Source organism: Triturus cristatus, chromosome 9, assembly GCF_964204655.1.
Source record: "Triturus cristatus chromosome 9, aTriCri1.1, whole genome shotgun sequence".
Taxonomy (NCBI): Eukaryota; Metazoa; Chordata; class Amphibia; order Caudata; family Salamandridae; genus Triturus; species Triturus cristatus.
The window spans coordinates 1022818167-1022837860 of NC_140592.1; the positions used below are offsets into that span (position 1 = coordinate 1022818167).

At 46.4% G+C, this 19694-nt stretch overlaps 2 protein-coding genes across 4 annotated transcripts in view; one reads left to right on the forward strand and one right to left on the reverse strand.

Moving 5' to 3' along the window:
* Positions 1–18667, forward strand: part of MLH3 (mutL homolog 3) — a 280665-nt gene extending 261998 nt beyond the window's left edge. The window contains exon 13 of one of the 2 annotated variants that reach the window (XM_085626733.1): positions 17912–18667. In XM_085626733.1, the coding sequence (XP_085482859.1) occupies positions 17912–18097 (186 nt within the window). In that variant the 3' untranslated portion in view covers positions 18098–18667. The remainder of the gene's footprint in view (positions 1–17911) is intronic. The other variant, XM_085626732.1, reaches the window with a different exon arrangement.
* Positions 18655–19694, reverse strand: part of EIF2B2 (eukaryotic translation initiation factor 2B subunit beta) — a 179540-nt gene continuing 178500 nt past the window's right edge. For both annotated transcript variants that reach the window (XM_085626736.1, XM_085626737.1), the window contains exon 8: positions 18655–19259. In XM_085626736.1, coding sequence (XP_085482862.1) covers positions 19102–19259 — 158 coding nt within the window. In that variant the 3' untranslated portion in view covers positions 18655–19101. The remainder of the gene's footprint in view (positions 19260–19694) is intronic.

Below are 19694 nucleotides of genomic sequence, written 5' to 3' on the forward strand. Positions count from 1 at the left end.
CGGTTCACGGTGGGTCAGGAGCACTTTCAGTTCACCGTGCTCCCCTTCGACCTTACCAGTGCCCCTCGGGTGTTCACGAAAGTGAAGGCGGTGGTCGCAGCTCATCTGCGCAGATCAGGGGTTCCAGTCTTCCCCCTATCTCGACGACTGGTTGTTGAAGGCGGGCTCGCCCCAGACAGTCGTCTCCCACCTCCAGACTACGGCGGATCTCCTGCATTTGCTGGGGTTTTCCATCAACGTGCCGAAGTCTCACCTGAGCCCCTCTCAGAAGCTCCTCTTCATCGGAGCGGTTCTCGATTCGGCGCAGTTCCGGGTCCATCCACCGGAACAGCGGGTCCGGGATATACAGACCCTGATTCCCATCTTTTGGCCTCTATCCTGGGTTTAGGTCAGGCTAGTGTTGCGGCTTCTGGGGCTGATGGCCTCCTACATCCTACTAGTGCATCACGCCAGGCGGCGCATGCGGGCTCTGCAGTGGGACCTGAAGTTTCAGTGGGCCCAGCATTACGGCAACCTGTCCAACCATGTCTTGATCTCGGAGGGCACTGCACAGCAGTTGCAGTGGTGGCTCACGGACCGCGATTGGGTCACGGGCAAGAGCCTCTCCCTACCTCTACCAGAGCATGTCGTGGTGACGGATGCGTCCCTCCTGGGATGGGGTGGCCATATGGGAGAGGCGGAGATCAGAGGCCTCTGGTCTCCGGCGGAGTCTCGCCTCCACATCAACTTGTTGGAGCTGAGAGCGATTCGACTTGCACTGAAAGCCTTCCTTCTCTCTGTCCGGGGAAGTGTCGTGCAGGTGTTCACGGACAACACCACCGCCATGTGATATTGCAACAAACAGGGCGGGGTGGGGTCGTGGACCCTTTGTCAGGAGGCTCTGCGCCTCTGGACATGGCTGGAACACCAAGGCATCACCCTGGTGGTTCAACATCTGGCGGGCTCTCTGAACGCCAGAGCAGACGAACTCAGCCACCGGTGCATGATGGATCACGAATGGCATCTGAATTCCGAGGTGGCGCAAGGTCTCTTTCAGCAGTGGGGAGAGCCTTGGTTAGATCTATTCGCCACCGACGAGAACACGCAATGTCACCAGTTCTGCGCGTTGGAGTTTCCAAGGCGGCACTCGCTCGGCGACGCTTTTCGATCCTCCGATACATCTGCCCCTTCGGGAGGATCTTCTGTCGCAGCAGCAGGGAACGGTCCTCCACCTGAACCTGTCAAGCCTCCACCTCCATGCGTGGAGACTGAGCGGCGGCAGTTGATGCCATTTGACTTGCCTCCTGAAGTCTGTGATATCATTCTGGCAGCCAGGCGTCCCTCCACAAAGATGGTATACGCCTGCCGGTGGAACAAATTTGTGGCATGGTGCACAGCAAAGGCTGTGGATCCCCTTTCTGCCCCTCTTTCTGAGGTTCTCCTCTTTCTTCTTTCTTTAGCTCAGCAGGGCTCTGCCTTGGGCACCTTGAAAGGTTATCTTGCTGCCATCTCTGCCTTCTTACGGCTTCCTGATCAGCCCTCTCTTTTCAAGTCCCCTGTGGTGTCACGCTTTCTTAAAGGCATTACTCACACGTTTCCTCCTGTCCCTTTCGTAATGCCTCAGTGGGACTTGAATCTTGTTCTAACATTTCTGATGTGCACTCCCTTTGAGCCTCTTCACAATTGTCCTCTTCGTCTTCTGACTCTTAAGACTGCTTTCCTGGTAGCCATCACCTCGGCTAGACAGGTGAGTGAGCTCCAGGCTCTATCGTCCAAGCCTCCTTTCCTATCTGTTCATCCGGACAAGGTTGTCCTTCGGCCTCGTCCTTCCTTTCTACCGAAAGTGGTGACCCCCTTTCATCTTGGGCAATCTGTCACCTTGCCCACCTTCTTTCCGCCACCTTCCAAAGAGGAAGAGCGGCTCCACCGTCTGGACCCAAAACGTGCGCTCTCCTTTTATTTGGACCGCACAAAACAGTTCCGAGTGGACGACCAGCTTTTCGTTGGCTACGTGGGTGCAAAGAAGGGAAAAGCTGTGCACAAACGGACCATCTCCCGGTGGGTCGTTTTGTGTATAAAAATCTGTTATTGGCAAAAAAGGACCCTCCTGTTGGGCTGCGAGCCCATTCTACTCAGGCCACGGCGGCTACTACTGCTTTGGGACGGGGAGTCCCTTTGCAGGACATCTGTCAGGCGGCGACGTGGGCTTCGCTGCACACGTTTGCCAGGCACTATTGCCTAGACAGCCAAGTCCGGAGGGATGGCTTCTTTGGCCGTTCTGTCCTCCAGGACTTTCTGGTGTGATCTTGGTTCGCAGACCCACCGCCGGGGTTGGTATTGCTTGTGTATCTATTCTAAGGTGAGGAATCTAACTAACGTGTTTCTCCAGTATTGGGGTGTCTTTCATAGATTCACATGCTTGAATATTCCCCATCGTCGGAGTGGGAGTCCCACGGTAAATAATATAGCAATATATACAGTCATAATATATATATATATATATACACATATACATACGTAATCATATAAAAACAGAGATATAAATAGGTAATAAGCATCAAGAATGTCCCTATATGAAATCTCCATAGAGATACATAGAAAGAGAAAAAAGACATTTGCAGTCTATCTCTGTCATTATGTTAGTCCAAACTCCGGCCAATCAGGCGCCAGCTCCTCTCCAGAACCTTCTCCTCAGAGCTCCTCACCTCAGATTTTCTACCGCACGTCGTGTGACAGGGAGTCTCCCTGAGCTCTGCTCAGTTTTGTCAGTCAGAATGTCTTCAAGTAAGAAATCTTTGTTTAGACCATGTTCTTTGTGTGGAAAGCTGCGTTTATTTTCTGAGGACCCACACAGTAAGTGTATTTACTGTTTGTACCCAGATCATGAAGTGGCAAAATGTAAATTTTGTAGAACCTTTTCTTCAAAGACTTTAAAGGACAGAGAAGGCCGTCTCTTAATATGGCTACAGAGACTGAAGGATAAAGATGACCCAGTGTCTGATATGGAAAGTCTTCTTTCTGGCCGTTCTCAGACAGCCTCTAAGCGCAGTAGTGGGCAGGAGTTACCATCTCCTTTCCTCAAGAAAAAGAAACTGTCTTTGACTCTGACAGCTGCCACTTCTGCTGTCTCTCCTACTGTTTTGTCGCCTTCGGGACATAGTTCTCAGGCTGTAGAGGCGTCTACTTCCCAGTCCTCAGGAAAAAGACTGTCCGCCTCGTCGACGATGCTGCCGACGACGAGATCTGCTGTATCAAGCTCGTCGACGGTGACTCTGACGACGACATCAGCTGCTTCGTCGTCGACGAGTGTTCTGTCGACGTTATCCTCGTCGACTGTGACCACCAGTACTACGAGGGCAGTGACTTCTATTTTGCCCATTACATAGTCGTCGACGAAGAAGGTAAAGGTTCCGTCGACGCTACCCGTGTCGTCGATGAAGACGTCGTCGATCTCGTCGACGTCCACTCCGTCCACTCAGTCATGAAGAAGAAGAAGATCCCGTCGACGGGATCGTCAACGGTGGCTTCGTCGACTAAAGCCTCGTCGGCGACGGCTCAGTCGACGGCGGCTCCGTCGACGGCGGCTCCGTCGACGTCGATTTCGTTGGCACAGATTCCGCCGACGACTATTCCGTCGACCATCGTTCCATTTTCGACAGCTCCGTCGACGAGGCCTTCTCCGAAGACGTCCACAGTCCCATCCTCGCCCAGACCATTTCCCCCTATCTCCCGAATAGAGCGCTTCGCTCGGCGGGGTTAAATTTGACCATCGTCCCCCGCTTTAAAAGAGCTAGAATGGGCGGACGCTCCTTTTCGGTGCTAGCCGCTTCACTCTGAAACACCCTCCCCCCCTCACTCCGCTCCATCCCTAATCTTCTTCCTTTCAGGAAATGTTTGAAAACCTTCCTGTTCTCCACGGTTTAGGTTCTTCAGCTTCATTTGTGATCTGTATTTTCTCCGTAGTTATGTTGCACCATCTCCTCAGCGCCAGGACGCCACTTTGCTGCGGCATCTGTGCGCTTTACAAAAATAAATAACATAACATAACATACCATGCAGCAGTCGACGACAGGTTCTTTCATAAAGATAAAGGTGAACAGGATATCGTCTGCCCAAAGGTCAAGGAGGGAACAGCTACCTCACGCAACTTCAGCGTCGCTTTCATCATTCACTGGGGTTCCTTTGACACCATTACCAACTGGTGCTAGCCTCGATAGGCAGGAAGAGATTATTCCTGTAGGGGATGCGCAGCCTCCTTCACCTTTATTTGCTACGGATTCTGATCAGGAGTCCGAGGGTTTACCGGAGTCCTTTGGAACGGCGCAAAGCCCATCCGACTTGATAATTAAATGCCAGGATGACAGCAGTGAGGATGAAGATCCAGTTTACATACAGCAGGTGCCTGCGAAACATGCAACGGCGACTCTTCCATTGTCGCTCATAACTAATCTCCAACGCATGTTGGACGACTATAATCAACGCTTTCCTCTATCTCCACAACGTTCTGAGGTCCCGTCAACTCCTGTGGTTCCAACAACTATACCACCGATACCAATTGTAAATCCTTTACCTCTGCTACCGTCTGCACCACCAAGGCAGGTCACAGAGAGGTTGTTGCCTCACTATGAGCCTCCGCAGGAAGTCCCTCAAGAAACAGAAGAGGGTGAAATCCCAGATGATAATGGGGATGTGGATAACGATGACGATGATATGGCGGAGTGGGACAATTACCAAGCACAAACACCTTCCCCCTCTCAGATAGTAACAGGGGATTCACCTCCAGTGGACATAGCGAACTTTCACCAACTAATGGAGAGGGCGGCGCAACGTTTTAAACTGACAACGGAGCGCAGAGAGGAAGATTGTTTCCTTTATGATTTCAAAAGTCAACCCTTTAAGCAGACTCATGCTATTCCTATTGTGGAATTTATTTGGGAAGAAGGCAAGAAGTTGATGCAAACAACGAATACCTTGCCGGCACAGGTGCCTCGATTAGAGAAGAAATATAAGGCACCAATAGGAACCCCAGCATGCCTCACAGGACAGGCTAAACCGGAGTCAGTCGTTACGCAGGCAGCGCAACGTAAGGCGAAAAATCCGGCGTCGACTGTCACCGCACCACCGGATCGTGACGGACGTCGAATGGATGCCATAGGGCGTAAGTTCTCTTCAATGGCCTCTACTGTGGTTAGAGCAGCTAATGCCTTGGCCATATTGGGTCGCTATGACCGACAAGTGTGGGCTGATATTTCAGATGTGCTGCAAGAGTTGCCGGAGCCATCTAAGGTAGAAGCAATGAAGTTGCTTCAAGAGGGAGAAGCAGCATCGGCGGAGATAATTGATTGTGCAGTAGACATCGCCTGCACGGGGTTCCGTCAGCTTGCCGGAGCGGCTGTTCTGCGCAGGCAAGGATGGTTAAGATCAACATCCTTTCGTCAGGAGGTACAGTCCATGATCCTTAACATGGCTTATGACGGCGAGGCGTTATTTGGAAGTCACGTTGATGAGGCACTCCAGTCCATAAAGAAGGATACTGAGACAGCTAGATCCTTAGGAAACCTACAATTTCAAAGGCAAAATTTTCGTGGTGCACGCGGACGCGGCACCTCCTCCTCCAATTTTCGAAGGGGTAGTAATCAATACAGACCCTATAATCAAGGATCCAACCGATATTCCAATGGCCAGCAACAGCAATCTTCACGACAGCAGGCCTCCAAGTCGTATAGAGGGAAATCCTCATACAGAGGAAACGCATCTAAAAGACAGTGACTCTTTCCGGACATGCAGGGTTGGAGGTCGAATCTCTGTTCTTTTCTCAATGGTCCTCCGTCACAAGGGACCGTTGGGTTTTGGACATTGTGAAAAAAGGACACGCCTTAGAATTCACCAAATTCCCTCCTTCCACACCACCCTCCGGACCACCACCTGCTCACATGAAAGAACTTTTACGTCAAGTTCGACTTCTAAAGCAGAAGGGAGCTGTAGAATTGGTGCCAGTATCTCAAAAGGGAAAGGGTTTTTATTCCCGATTCTTTCTTATCACAAAGAAGAACGGAGAGTGGAGGCCCATCCTCGATCTAAGGGCACTAAACAAATACCTAAAGAGCCAATCCTTTCGTATGATGACGCTAGTAGACATCTTGCGTCTACTCTCGCAGGAAGATTTCATGGCAACGATAGATCTCCAGGATGCCTATTTTCATATTCCTATATTACAAAGGCATCGAAAGTTCCTGCGCTTTCGAGTGGGTCAACACGATTACCAATTCAAAGTGTTACCGTTTGGTCTGCGCTCGGCCCCTCGTGTGTTCACGAAGGTACTAGCTCCAGTGATAACGTTTCTGCGACTTCAGGGAGTGCAAATTTTTCCATATCTGGACGATTTTCTCCTGAAATCTCAGTCAAGCACTCACCTAAAACAACACATACTTCTATGCCAGAATGTGTTTCGCTCATTAGGTCTGTCCATAAATGCAGCGAAATCCCAACCTCATCCTGCTCAACAAAGGGATTTTCTGGGAGCAACTCTGGAAACGGTATCAGCAAAAGCGTTTCTCTCCCAAGAGCGTCTGCAAAAGATTCTACGGCTGGTGGCTTTGATCAGGTCAAAAGAGTCAGTTTCTGTGAGATTGTTAAAATCGTTTCTGGGGATGGCGTCATCCTCCATTGCCTTGGTTCCCCATTGCAGGCTGAGAACACGTTCTATTCAGGAAGCACTGGATGTTCAGTGGCGTCAAGTAACGGGTTCTTTCCACGACATGGTACGTGTCACAGATCAAATGAGGTCAGCACTCGCATGGTGGACAAATCCAGCCAACTTGACAGAAGGCACGTCTTTTCTGTCGGTGCCGCCGGACAGGACAATCACGACAGACGCCTCATTAGAGGGATGGGGTGCACATTTGGAGGATCTCTCGGTAAAAGGGAGATGGTCAACACATCAAAGAACTTGGCACATCAACAGGTTGGAGTTGATGGCGATTTATCTCGCTCTAAAGTCATTTCTGCCCTTGATCCAAGGAGAATCAGTGCTAATACAGACAGACAACACAACCTGTATGCACTATGTGAACAAACAGGGCGGAACAAAATCCCCAAGTCTGTCCAGGTTAGCTCAAAGAATTTGGGACTGGTCTCTCAGTCATCAAATCATGATTACAGCAGTACATCTACCAGGAGTATCCAATGTCCTAGCGGATTCCCTGAGCAGGTCCTCCTCGTCGACCCACGAGTGGGAATTACACCAGCCCACTCTAGAGAGGATATTCCAACTATGGGGTCGTCCGCAACTGGATCTCTTTGCTACGCCGGAGAACCGGAAATGCCGGAATTATGCAAGCTGGCATCCCCACAAAGAGTCGCAGGGGAATGCCCTTTTGATAAACTGGTGCAATCTATTTGCATACGCCTTTCCTCCAATTCCCCTCTTACCTCGGGTCCTTTGGAAGATGAAGAGACAACCTTGCCACCTGATTCTAATAGCCCCACGCTGGCTCCGACAAGCGTGGTTCTCAGAACTGCTCCTGATGTCCCAATGTCAACCAATCCTCCTGCAACAGCGGACAGATCTGCTCACAATGAGCGAAGGGAGAATTTGTCATCCAAATCCCTCCTCACTGAGCTTATCGGCCTGGAACCTGAACACCATGAGTTCGCCCATCTAGACATCCCGCAGGATTGTAGGGATATTTTGGCCCAAGCAAGAGCACCCTCTACAATCAGGACGTACAAGTTCAAATGGAAAAGATTCTGCCACTGGTGTGCTTCTAACGGAGTCCACCCGATACACTCCACGGCGCACCAATTACTACCTTTCTTCTTGCACCTAGCTAATTCTGGACTGTCTCATGCAACCCTACGGGTTTTCCTAGCAGCAATTTCCCGTTTCCGGCAGGATGGATCAAATTCCCTTTGTTCCTCAAGAATATTCCGCCAATTTTTTAAAGGTTTGTTTCGGAAATTCCCGCCAATTCGGCGCCCTCCTCCGTTGTGGCATCTTAACGTTGTGTTGGCGCAATTGATGAGACCTCCGTTCGAGCCCATTCACAAGGCCGACTTAAAATATCTAACTTGGAAGGTCGCACTACTTCTGACATTAACGTCTTCACGTCGTGTCAGTAACATTCATGCTTTTACCATCAAACCTCCGTTCCTGCAGTTCAAACCGGATACTGTAGTGTTACGCACCAATCCATCATTCCTACCCAAGGTGCCTACTGATTTTCATATTAATGAACCAGTAATATTAAAGAACTTTTTTGCCAATCCTCAGACACCTGCAGAGCAAAGATTGCACTCTTTGGACGTGAAGCGATGCCTAAAGTTCTACATCAGTAGGACAATTTCGTTTCGAAAATCCGATCAACTTTTTATAGCATATGGACGTTGTCATAAAGGACGTCAGGTTACTAAGCAGAAGATTGCGCACTAGATTTCGGCAGCTATTGTTTTCTGCCACCAAAGAGCAAACAAACCCCTACAGTCTTCAGTGAGAGCACACTCCAGTAGGGCAGTATCATCATCTACCGCCTTATTTGCTGGAGTACCTTTGCAACACATCTGCAGAGCAGCTACGTGGTCGACCAGACACACGTTTACTAAGCACTACTGCTTGGCAACTTTAAGCGAAGAGGACGCTGCAGTAGGACAGGCAGTGCTACGCAATCTTTTTAAATAAGGTGAGCCTCTTCCTCCCACCTCCATATTGTTTCCATTTATAATTGACATAATGATGCATTTATACTGTTACAGTTATTCAGTACTGTCATATGCATAAGAAGATTGTTTGTCATTACAATTTCGAAGCTGTGTGATCATGGAAACAATGATGATTGTTACTGCTAGTTATTCTATATTCAAGCATGTGAATCTATGAAAGACACCCCAATACTGGAGAAGAACAATTGTTACTTACCTGTAAACAGGTGGTTCTCCAGTATTGGTGTCTTTCATAGATTCACATGCGACCCTCCCTCCTCCCTTCAGAGGCTCTCTTCTCCTCATACACTCTAAAAGTCACTTTGGTGCTATGAAAATCTGAGGTGAGGAGCTCTGAGGAGAAGGTTCTGGAGAGGAGCTGGCGCCTGATTGGCCGGAGTTTGGACTAACATAATGACAGAGATAGACTGCGAATGTCTTTTTTCTCTTTCTATGTATCTCTATGGAGATTTCATATAGGGACATTCTTGATGCTTATTACCTATTTATATCTCTGTTTTTATATGATTACGTATGTGTATATATATTATGACTGTATATATTGCTATATTATTTACCGTGGGACTCCCACTCCGACGACGGGGAATATTCAAGCATGTGAATCTATGAAAGACACCAATACTGGAGAACCACCTGTTTACAGGTAAGTAACAATTGTTCTTCTTTCAGATGAACAAGTTACTTACCTTCGGTAACTATGTATCTGTAAGAAACATTAGTTAGTTAGATTCCTCACCGACCCACCCATCCTCCCCGTTCTGCGAACCGACATCTAGGGTTAAGGCTATCCTTTTCAGGGCCCTAGATTTTTTGGCACCAGTGTCGGTCTCTTGCATGGCTCTGCGTTCCTGGCGCAGAAAGCTATGTACAAGAACTGACGTCAGTGCGCGAGGGCGGCGTCTAAGTACTCCAACGTCATTCCGGCGCACGACGCCAACGACGGACGCGGAGCCGCAGACGACGCCTAGCGACGCGCAAGGGGTATTGCTACAAAAATCTTCCGGATCCAGTCTGACGCCTGGGGATATTCTAAGGTGAGGAATCTAACTAATGTTTCTTACAGATACATCGTTACCGAAGGTAAGTAACTTGTTCTACATGGGTACATGGGTGCCTGTGTTGCATGCAGGATTGTTTTTGTGCAGGGACACCTTCCAGTACTAAAACAATCCTGAGAGGCATATTCCTCTGTGTGCTGCAGACATAGAAAGAGGCAGTATTGAGGAGAAATAAACATATTTCTCTCTGTTACGCCACTTCTGGGAAGGTGTTACTTTTCGGCAAATACCCAGGTTTTCCAATTCTGGTACATCTGGGGATGCGTCAAAAACCATGGGAGTTCCGTGGGCAGAGTAAGGCAGTGCTGCGATTTGTGCTGCCTTGCCTCAGCTTAGGGAGCCAATCAGGGCCAGGCAAAGTGGCCTTGCGTGGCTTCATAAATCTGACTTAAGGTTTTTATCCCTCTTGTACCACATTGTGTGGTGCAAGAGCGACGCAAACCAACTCGTAAATAGGTCCCTTAATGTATAACCTCCCACCCATAAAATAGTAATCTTTTAATTGACACAAAACTGAGAGATCAGCAGTTCAAAAAATGTGGATAGTCCCTCCCTGCTTGGTTCAAACTCCAGGCCAACTTCACTCTTATTGTGAAGCTAAAAAGTATACAAAAGATTAACTAAGAAAAATGGGTACAGTGAGCATAGCCCCAACATTTGTTGCACTCATCTCCCTCCCCCCCAATCTGCAGAAGGGAATCCAGAATATGCCAGATTCACACGCGACAATGTTCAGTAGGACAGCAGGTGGTGGCTACAGTCTAACTCTCCGACCACCACAGTGCCGGATATTTATTGGTCCCTTGTGAACGGCTAGGTATCTCCCAACTTGCAGTCAAGTCCCCTTCATTCTCTGGAGATAAAGAAATAAGCATGGCAATCTTTGAACACTTTCAATTAGGTGAGGATAATAGCATGCAATGCAGTCCATGTTGATGGAGGTGTCTTAACTGCTTCAAATGAGAGGTGTCGAAGGTGTTCCTGCTAAGTATGTAGTCAAGAAAAATTGAAATGTGTGGTTCTTCTTACTGCGCACGCTCATTCTTACATGCTCACTGCAAAATGACATGCCTGTCTCAAAAACTCAAGAAATAGGCTATGATGGCCTGCTGCTGTGTGCTAGGAAACGGCAGAATTGTATTTGCCTAAGAAGGCCACTCCCAACCTGTTTTTGACTGTGGTGCACTTTCACGATTAGCTGCATCTCAAGCTGCTGGCTTCCACATCGCAAGCACAATTCAGATGCTCATACAGAGTATCAAGGTATGGGAGAGTGCTGCATACAAGGGGGCCAGATTTAACTTATTCATGCAGTGTGGCAGCCGTAAATGCTGCAGTGCGTGAAAAGGAGAGACGAGCGCCATATTTACAGAAATATGGCACTCTCCTCCCCTTTTCCTAGCGCTGGCACTGAAATCAGCTGCTGTGCGCCACAGAGACACCTTTGCGCCGTATAGTGCAAGGCGGTCTCAGTGAGTCTAGCATAGGTTTTGTACCGGAAGGATAGCCTTCCAGTACAAAATACCATGCTTAGACTAATGTTAACCCTTTTCCCTCTTTGTATGCGTGCTGTAAAGTGCAGCACACGTACAACGTCAGAAAAGGAAGAAGAAATTAAAGCATTTCTCCTTCCTTGCGCCTATTTCGAAAGGGTGCAGGTTTCTGATGCTAAAACCTGTTTACTTTATTTAGTAAATAGGGTATAGGCGCTAAGTAATGTGTTACTTTCATGTTATTTTCATGTTATTTCCAGTGCTAAACAAGTTTAGCACTGGAAAGTAAATTGGGGGAAAAAAAGATTTGTTCCGATTTGTGTCACTTTTTTTTACTGGAAACACGACATAAAATCTTATTAAATCTCCCCCTTGGTGTGTTCCCAATGTTCAATATCTGCAGAGCAACCTGGCACACCAAGGCCTCTTGGTGTCAGGGGAACAGCACTACCCAGAAGGCACTATACTCCTAAGGCTGTCAGGCTTGTGGATCAGAATCAACACCCACAGACTCTGTCCCATCTCAGCATAGTGCGGAACACTACCTTGGGCACTTAGGTTTAGCAGGAGGGGCCTTCTAATATTCTTCGTTTCCCCCCCCCAATTCCATGCACTACAGATGCAAAGCTCCATTTTTACACTGTCTTCTTCAATGACATTACCATCTCCACCACTCCCGTATTTGCCAGAGTTTCCCTAAGTCTGCCTTCTGTGCTCTTCATTTCCTATTGTATTGTAATTGCATTTATATAGCGCTTACAACCCCTGATGAGGTGTCGAAGAGATTTTTCGGCTAGTAGCATGCTACTCTGTAACTCATAAAGGATTAGTGTTGAATTAGTATAGTGAAATATGAAAGTAATTTGAGTGGTGGATAGGTTAGTCAGTTATTTGGAAGGATAGAAGAGGGAAAAAAAGGTTTGTATTTATATAGCACTTGTTACCCCTGATGGGGTGTTGAAGCGCTTTTCCAAGTCCCGACCAGCTTTCGCTGTGCTACAGAGCAAGTTTTAGAGACTGCACCCAGGTGCCAGCCTGCAGCTCACAGAGGATCACTGTATGTCTCCCTCTTCTCTGCCTGTGCCAGCTGAGGACCCCAAATTCAGCTGCCCCTCCACACCTTGGTAGTTAACCGGTCACTGGCAATGTCCAACATCCTGACTTGGCAATGCTCTAGGGACCAGCAGATGTCTTTACACTCACTTAAGGGGTGCAGAGGAGCTCACCATTGCCATGCTGATCCATTGCTGCCTCGGGACTTGCAGCACTGACTGATCCTGCAAAATGCTGTGCAGGAGCTAGCCTATAACTCGACTCAGGGGCAGGTGGTAAATATTTAATGTGAGCCAGGATATCTGTGTATGGTTGGGCTCGAAAGGATTTACATTGTGACAGCCATCTTGCTGACCTAGTCTTATTTATTTTAAAATGAAAACACAAAAGAAATTAAAGCAAATGCGTCTATGTTATGCCCTGCATAGTAATTTCATATCTTGTTGTTTCCCAGTTCGCCTGCTGTTCAGCCACAGTGTGTGTTTGGAGTAGAATGTTGAGAATGCTGTGATGCATAGAATGTTGGGAGTCAGACTGGGAGACAGATGACAGTTACAGATGGGCTGAGCAGCAGGCAGGCTGCTCCTGGTGGGGTTTAGATACTACCAAGGGGGTTTGTTACCTCAAAGGTGTTTGCTGTGACTTAGTACCAAGGTCTGACTACTGGGGTACCCTACTTACCTTTTCCAGTTACTTGTTCTACCTGTTTGATGTACCTGTGAACCAACTTGCTGTACAACTGGAATAAAGGTACTGAAGATCTTACATGGCTGACAGCGTCTACTTCATGTGAGTGTACAACATATTTTTGGCGACGAGCGAGAGTTGGAGACTTACTCACTGCCCTACATGCCCTTGGAGATGATTTAGTAACAAGAAGAAGAAATTTTAAACAGCGCAACAAAAGAAGTAACTTAAGATGTCACTAGCAACAGAAGAAAGTGGCACAGCACTCTTCGCAACCCCACCAGTGTCCTGTACATCGGACAGCCCAAGCAACAGAGTGCTGTACAGTGTGGTTGTGCGTACACCCACAAGTTCTGCGTCTAAAAGGAAAGTTAAAGTCTTGGGAAAATTTATCGTCATGTTCTTAGGCGCAGCAAAGAACAAGACAAACATGGACTGCTGGTTAGTGCCTTATTCAGAGGATTTATGTGGTTGGCGCTACTTTGGAGGAGCTTGATGCAGTAGTTACAAATTACAGTGTGTTATGGATCCAGCGCAAGTCAAGTCTGACATCTGTTGGTGTTTTGAAGGCTTTGTAAATACGTTTTTGCCTCATGATTTTACGTCGTTTTTAAAAGGATCTGCAGTGTTTTTGATCCTTTTATTGGCTGTTTTCCCTCACTACGATGTGATCTAAAAGTTTTGTGGGCCATTCTCAGCGTGGAGAATTCACACCAAGGAAAGTGTGTGAAGTGTAGTTGCAAATTGGGGACGACTACGAGTTACGTGGTGTGGCAGGTGAGACATATTTTTGTTTCGTTTTTTTTCTTTGATTTTAGTCTGTTTTGAGACCCCTGCTCGCGGTGACTCTCAACCGCCTTTTTAAGTTTCAAATACAAACGTTGCACGAGCTCAGTGTGGCGCGTGAAGACCTACCTCCATGAAGACGCTTGCGGCTCTGTGTGGTCCTCTGTGACGTCTTCCGGAGTCTGCATTGCTTGTTATTAGCAGCTTGGCACTCAGAGCGTGCCGTGAGCCACTCGACGCGGCGTGTAAAAACGTGCCGCCATTTTGTCTCATGAACATTCATAGACTGCCAACCACGTAATTGTCATTTGAGATGCGAGCCTTTTCGCCAACCACGTTTTGTGCCAACCAAGTGTTTCTCCACGAGCCCAGTTTCTTCAATAAAGTTTTTTTAGCAGGAAGATGATCGAGTTGGTCGTTTCAACTCTTTTGAGCGGGCTGTTTGAATCATCAATCAGGACAGATGGACCCGTTTGTTACACCGGCGGTGAGTGGAAGTTTTGGTTCCTTCATTAGTGAAAGTATCTGGTGTCAGTGTCAAGTTGAACATGTGGACAGTTGAATTCAGAGATGGTTCCTGCTTCAGGACTTTGGTGCTGAACTTTATGGTGTCGCTGATTGGAGAGTCGGTGTTTTTATAACACGAACGATGGAAATGTTTTCGGGTGAGAGTTCGCTCACCGGTGTGACACAGTTTTAGGATGTATTCCATTTTGTGTACTTGCAAGTTTTATCGAATGTTATTAAGTGTAGTGATATGCCACAGTTTTCGCTTCCCTGTATATGGGTGGGACATATAATGTCGGGGTGGTAATCACAGGTTTGTCCCTAGTTTTGGGATGTGTTCAGTTTACTCTCACTGCATAGTTACAGTACCCTTAGTTTAGGGATGCCCATTTAGTGTTGTTATTGGGCTGAAGTTACATGTATGCCAGGTTTAGTAGTGAGTGTAAAGTTGAGGTGTTCTCCTCAGTGGTTCAAATTCCACAGGTTGCCCTCTTAGTGTCTTTATGGGGCTGTGTTTACACGTTCCCTTATTTTAGGGATGGGTATGGGTTTGGTTCTAGTTCCTTCCCATTTAGAGTTATTGGAACCCCTGCTCTGGGGTGGGTATGTGGTCATGTTACACATTAAGCGGTACACGCGGCCTGTTTATTGAGGCGAGTTGGTGAGTGAGATTTCTACTTACAGTTCCCATTAATAGGGATGGTCATGGTCTGGGTACGAGCCCCTTTCCATAGTGCGTAACACGCAGCTTTTACTAAGGTGAGTTATGGGTATTGTTCCCATTAAGGTTTAGAGATTTGTTTCTTATGGTAACCCGGACGCGGGTCATGTTTTCTTGGTTCTCACCAGTTAACATAATATTTTACCCTCTCTGGGTTGGTTTTGATTTATGGGTACGGTTCCCCTACACAGGGTGTATCTTCTTGTTGTGTGGTCCCATATTCATTGTTAAAGTCTTAGGCCCTTGCATTAGGGTGGACTTTAGGGTCATAATCCCGAGTTTTTGTACCTCACAAGAGGAGTGAAGGTTTGCTTTTAGTCATCTTCACAACGTAGGTGAGTTTCCTTATGCTAGGAACTGTGTTTTTTTACTTGTTCCCTTTCTTTAGGGATTGTACTATAGAGTTGGTATGTGTCGGATGGGTCCCATGCTTTTCTAGGTCATTCCTACTCAGGATGTGCATGCATGGGAGTTAGACTCAAATACAGTGGCAAGGTGGTTACCTTTTGTCTAACGCGATGACACTTTCTCATTTTTGTTTTTGGGAGAGGATGGGTTGTTGTACTCAATTTTTATAATTGTTGTATTTTATCTGTTCTCTACTTTGAATGGTTCATTATCTCTCGTGATGTTCTTATTTGTACATCCCTGGTTTTGATTCATTCTTTTCTTGGGAAAATTTTGCTATGCTTGAGACTTGGCAATATGAGCTTTATGCGGGTTTGTTCTCTTTTGCTATACGCTACCTATTGTCACAATCTATTGTATTTATTTGATTACAAGTGTATTCTCTTTTGTGTATGGCTTGCTCTAATTGCATTGTTGCGTTTCCATAGTACAAATGTCACTTTTGTTTTTCATTTTAAAAGAAGGGGGATATGTTATGCCCTGCATAGTAATTTCATATCTTGTTGTTTCCCAGTTCGCCTGCTGTTCAGCCACAGTGTGTGTTTGGAGTAGAATGTTGAGAATGCTGTGATGCATAGAATGTTGGGAGTCTGACTGGGAGACAGATGACAGTTACAGATGGGCTGAGCAGCAGGCAGGCTGCTCCTGGTGGGGTTTAGATACTACCAAGGGGGTTTGTTACCTCAAAGGTGTTTGCTGTGACTTAGTACCAAGGTCTGACTACTGGGCTACCCTACTTACCTTTTCCAGTTACTTGTTCTACCTGTTTGATGTACCTGTGAACCAACTTGCTGTACAACTGGAATAAAGGTACTGAAGATCTTACATGGCTGACAGCGTCTACTTCATGTGAGTGTACAACAGTCTACATGGGTGAAAGCTTGAACGGTACATCAAAAAATTAAGCCTGGGCGGAGTTTCGCTACGTGACAAAAAAACTCCGCCAAGATACGCGTTCAGAGAATGGCAGAGTGGGTAATCTTGTGCCATACACACTGATTTTTAGTGCCAGGTGTTTGACCCGCTCTGTAAAATCAGCGCGAACGGCATCTCGCTCAGTGCAAGAGGGTGCTGCCTCTTTCTGCCGCTTGAGCAGCAGCTTCTTCAACGCGAACGGAAGATTTCTCAATGCGAGCAATAGCGACAATCCGTGACCGCCCATGTTGAGAAATCTCACTTGGGAAGTGGTCTAGCATTGGATTTTCCCTTGCTCACCAACTTACTGGTGGCGAGCACGGAAAAAAAACTGCTCCGCTGAGCGGAGTTGTTCGGAGCTCCGCGGAGCGTGAAAAGTACCACGAACGGAGTGGAGTTCACCGCCCAGGCTTACAAAAAAATCAGTTTGTTAGTGATGAGCCCATTTGTGCTGGTTTAGTAATGTCTAAATAAGCAGAATGGTCTCATGAAAAACAATGTTACTAAAAGCTACCAGATGCCTTCCAATGAAGCTACAAGGTCAGCCACCTTGAGATTAATATATACATTAACTAGCTATTAATCTCTTGTTCAACTCAGTGTCTACCACCCAAGTGGGTCAGTCGTTTACAGAGCATCGTTGGCTAATTTTCTCCTATGCTTACGATCCTGAAGATTTTGTTCCAACACATTTTTCTGGTGAGTGCTTTTCATATCCTATTAATTGTTTAGGGCTACCGGTGAAGAAAAGAAACATACTTTTAATTCTAGTTTCTCATCATGGAAACAGTCATTGGATTTTAACAACATGGCAGAATCAATGTGTAATAATTGTATACGGATGCAAATCCTGCTGACTCATCAAAACAAACTGATCTTCAATTGCCACAACTGTGTATTCTGGGCCAGGGAAAGACTTCCTTTATATACGGAGTTCTTTTCAGTTGTTTATTTGAAGCCTGTGCCTTTCTGTCTCTATTTCCTTACAAATATTTGGGTGGATCAGCCTTTTTTGGGTTGTGTAGGTCATCTCTAAAACGTAAAAGGCAATATAATTAAAGTATATTGCTTCCAGAGAAGGACAAAAAGAAGACGTTTTTAGTTTTTTTTGGATAAGAAAAGTATCTTTGTGAAAGTACTCCGGGGTACCTCATGTAGGCAGAGCTTTTCAGGGTTCAAGACGGATTCCCATGATGGAGAACTGCAAGTAAGTTTTCCTTGCCCGTTATCCGAGTTCTCCTTCCTGAGTACCAATCATTAAAGTCATAAACCACCCGCACATTACTAGATGAATATATCTGGAAATCAGCTATGGTTCCTAATTTGGCTCTTTTGTCAAAACAAACTGCTCTGCATTCTGCGACATGGATTCCAGGTATTGCTGGATGCCACAGCGAAGTGGAAGATGAGCTAATTTACAAAAGCATTGCAAATGCACACGGCATTAATGGTATTGTTCGTATCTCACGTGTCCAATCTGTTTATATGCTGTTAATTAAGACAGAAATTAGGGAAATGTGCTTCTACAAAAGTGACATTCAAGATTCTGAAAACGTTTTTACACCCTTTTTTTATTTGTCCTATAGGAACTCCCAAAACCAAACCTAAGTAACCTGCGGAAAAAGTTCAGAGCCTGGCAGATGTTCGGCATGCAGCAAAAGTCCACACAGCCCACTCCGCTGGAAGGAGCTGCAAGAGAGACCTACACGCAGTTGCAAAAAGCCACAGAGCCACAATTATCATCTGAGGCATGCATACAACTGGACCATTGAACATGAAAGGCCTGCAGCAAAGGAGAATATTTTTAGCAGAGGCACATCAGCACGGTCATATCATATTTTAAACGGCAAAAATTCTGAAGAGGTCTACTAAAATGTAACTGAAGTACTAGCCCCCGCCCCCCCCCCCCCCCCCACGCCCCCGCCTTTGAATGGAACTAACAAAGAGTGCTTTTTTCAGTTTTATTTTGAAGTATCTCTGGCTACGTTCCCAGTGGCTCTTCGTGTCCCTCAATCCTTGTGCACCACATGCAGGCCACCTGGTTGCCACAGTATACCACCCATAGTGACCTGCAACAAACCCTTGAGAAGAAAAAAATCCTGAATTGGTACACGTTATTAGCCCTGCCTCAAGTCAACACCTATGTTGAAATTGCCTCACATGTGCTTAGTAAGTCCTGCAATGACAGTTTCTCTAATGAAATGAATATAGTGATTATTCTACAGTTTCAACGCCAGTATTTATTAATGCATTATGTACTTTGTAAAAATGTAAATCTGTTCGAGTATTATGTTGTGTGTTAACTCAATGAATATGACTATCAGACAACTTCTTGACATGAACTTCTCTTTATTTTTGTGGGTGACATCTTGAAATGGTTACCTGTTTGTGTATACTGTCAAAGAGCCACTCCAGTGTGCAATTCTGTATATGCACAGCTGGTAGCACACTTGATGCTGCGGAATGACTCAATCCAAAATAGACCCCTTCTCTTGTTAAAACGCTCTGTTTGGAAGTGCCACTTTAAACTTATTTCGTGATTTGGTTTGTGAATTTGCTCTCCTCTTGAGAAATGCACTTCACGTAATCTGAGATACATACAAGAAAAATAAATAGAGACTTCTGTCCATAATTTACAGTGCGTCCAGAATGGGCTACAGCACACTAGGCCATTCTCTAGTTTGGCTTTTATTTGTAAAAGCTTAGTTTATCATGACTTTCAGTGGGTCCTGAGTTTGTTCTCGTTTCTCTAAAGCAGAGATGCTATCTGCCTCGGTCACAGATCATGGTCACCAGGATGGTACAGTTCACTCATCAGCCGATAGATGTATGATGGAGCATTGCCTCCAATGTTGGAAATGAAGAGAGTTATGAGCTCTGGGGGAACATAGTCAAAAACTGGGCACTGCACACTAATCTTGGACAAGATCTCACCTAAAGGAGAAAAGAAAAAAATGATTAGTAACAGTTAAAGCCAATTGGTCTCACCTATGCAAAAGTTATTGTCTTTGCCAATGTGATTTTGCCATGTTCTACGCCTGAGTGACTGCAGTTCAGCACAGCTAAAAGTTAGTGGTGAGAGGAGAGTGGTGGAGAGGCCCAGAGTGGAACAGTGTCGTAGAGTGGAGTGGCATAGAGTCGTCAAATCACAGAGTGGCGTGGCCTGGAGCAGAGTATAGCATAGTGTTGAAGTAGAGTGAGTGTCATGTCATGCACAGAGTGGAGAGTAGAATGTCGTACTGTAGAGTATGCATGGTGTGGAAGCACACTGCCATTACGGACAAATGTTCAATTGAAATGACCGCTACATTTGCACATACAGTTTTACTGATAAAACTATACAGAGCACAAACGATAAGGTGTGGAAAA